The sequence below is a fragment of the Pistacia vera genome, unplaced genomic scaffold (assembly GCF_008641045.1).
Source record: "Pistacia vera cultivar Batoury unplaced genomic scaffold, PisVer_v2 Contig728, whole genome shotgun sequence".
Classification (NCBI taxonomy): Eukaryota; Viridiplantae; Streptophyta; class Magnoliopsida; order Sapindales; family Anacardiaceae; genus Pistacia; species Pistacia vera.
In genome coordinates this window covers 231,843-233,413 of record NW_022196588.1, presented here as the reverse complement: position 1 = coordinate 233,413, position 1,571 = coordinate 231,843, and the positions used below count along the sequence as shown (strand labels likewise).

The 1,571-nt window shown below is 36.7% G+C and overlaps 1 protein-coding gene across 1 annotated transcript; it reads right to left on the bottom strand.

Moving 5' to 3' along the window:
- Positions 1-213: 213 nt before the first annotated feature.
- LOC116114911 lies at positions 214-1,054 on the bottom strand. The gene is made up of 2 exons (XM_031401039.1): positions 893-1,054; positions 214-797 (listed from the first exon to the last, which is right to left on the bottom strand). The coding sequence occupies exons 1-2, from the start codon at positions 968-970 to the stop codon at positions 567-569; spliced, it is 309 nt and encodes a 102-aa protein (XP_031256899.1). The 5' UTR covers positions 971-1,054; the 3' UTR covers positions 214-566.
- Between the last annotated feature and the right edge of the window lie 517 nt (positions 1,055-1,571).

Below are 1,571 nucleotides of genomic sequence, written 5' to 3'. Positions count from 1 at the left end.
ATGATCAACAAAGGTAATTTAAGTATTATTATTTCCTAATTACGGATTAAATATCATATAATTCAATTAAAAAAATTGGGTTTATTTTATACACCCCTTTATGAGATTGTTTAATCTTAGCACAACCAATATTTTCAAAAACTATCAAAAACCGCTCTATAATTATTGAAAATCCCATGAGAAAAGGGGATTTTTTATAAATGAAAAGGGGTATTTAATAAAAAGGGGGTATGCTCAAAATAAAAAATCCCACAAGGAGTATATAAAATAAAACCTCAAAAAGGCTTTTACAAGTCATATTATTATAACTAATTGAACATCACAGAACTACAAATAGCTGCCCAGTGTAATTAATTACCTAACATTACCACACCCTTCGCCAGCTTTTTCTCATTCAAATTCATCCACACAACCCTCAAAAAACCAGACAAATTCTCAACAGACTCCCTATATAACCCCTCTTCACCCTATAGTTCTCTTCAGGATTGCAAATAAGAAAAACCCTTTACTCACTTCTTCATCTCCAAGGCTTCGCGTTTCCGGTGATTAGATCTCATTTTCGAGTTCTATTTTACCAATTTACTCAACCTTCTCGCCATGGATATGAAGATGATCTTATGCGCTGTCCTCATCCTAGCTGCCTCCATGACCGCAACTATGGCGAAGGATGCGTTAGCTCCTGCACCAGCTCCAGGTCCTTCTGCATCAGTTCCCACACCAGCAGCTGCTGCTCCTAGTGAATCAGCCGCAACCATGCCTGTTGCTGAATCTTTGGTTGGCGCTTTTCTCCTGTCATTCTTTGGCATTTTCTTTCAGTAAATAGAAGGAGAATAGAGAATTATTCAAATAGAGAAGATGAAAAAATAACTGAGAGAAGGGTGGATTCACTCACCTTTATGATTCTTCTTGTAGTTGAATGGTCGAATTCTCTATGATTGTAATATATGAATAAAATAACCTTCTTATCCATTAATTTTATACCTCCGCATTGTAGAACTAGATTTACAATAAATTCTCTGATACGAATATATCGTTTTGCAACTTTCTGTGTATGCCCACCTTCACATTCCCTCCTTTTCTCAGCTTCTGATTCCCTCAATCTTGTGTGTTAATTTGTGTGCAAAAGTAAAAAAGTTATCAGATACTATGCATACAATAATATTAATGTTAATCGACCAGTCTATATTGCAAAGACAGTGAAAACCTGCCTCAAATTCAATTAGCATTGTGCAGAATTTAAGATTCGAAACTGGAAATACTGCTTCCATTGAAGAAGTACAACATAAATTATATTAATCTATCAATCTATATTGTAAAGAGAAGGCTTGGAGGTTTTCCTAGTACTTGCAAACCTATGACATGTATCAAGCTGTGTATCCAGTTTTCATATTTCCTGGTTGGCGTCCTATTGCTCTCCTAAAAGAAATCGATCTGCTGCAGTTTGTGCTCCTTGGCTGGCTCGAATTTTGGGCTTCTTGTCATCAGAATCCTTCTTCATGAAATGGAAACCCATTCTAGACCTGTACTCCCCAGTTCCAAGGCAACGGGAGCAGTAGCCGAGGCCACTACCA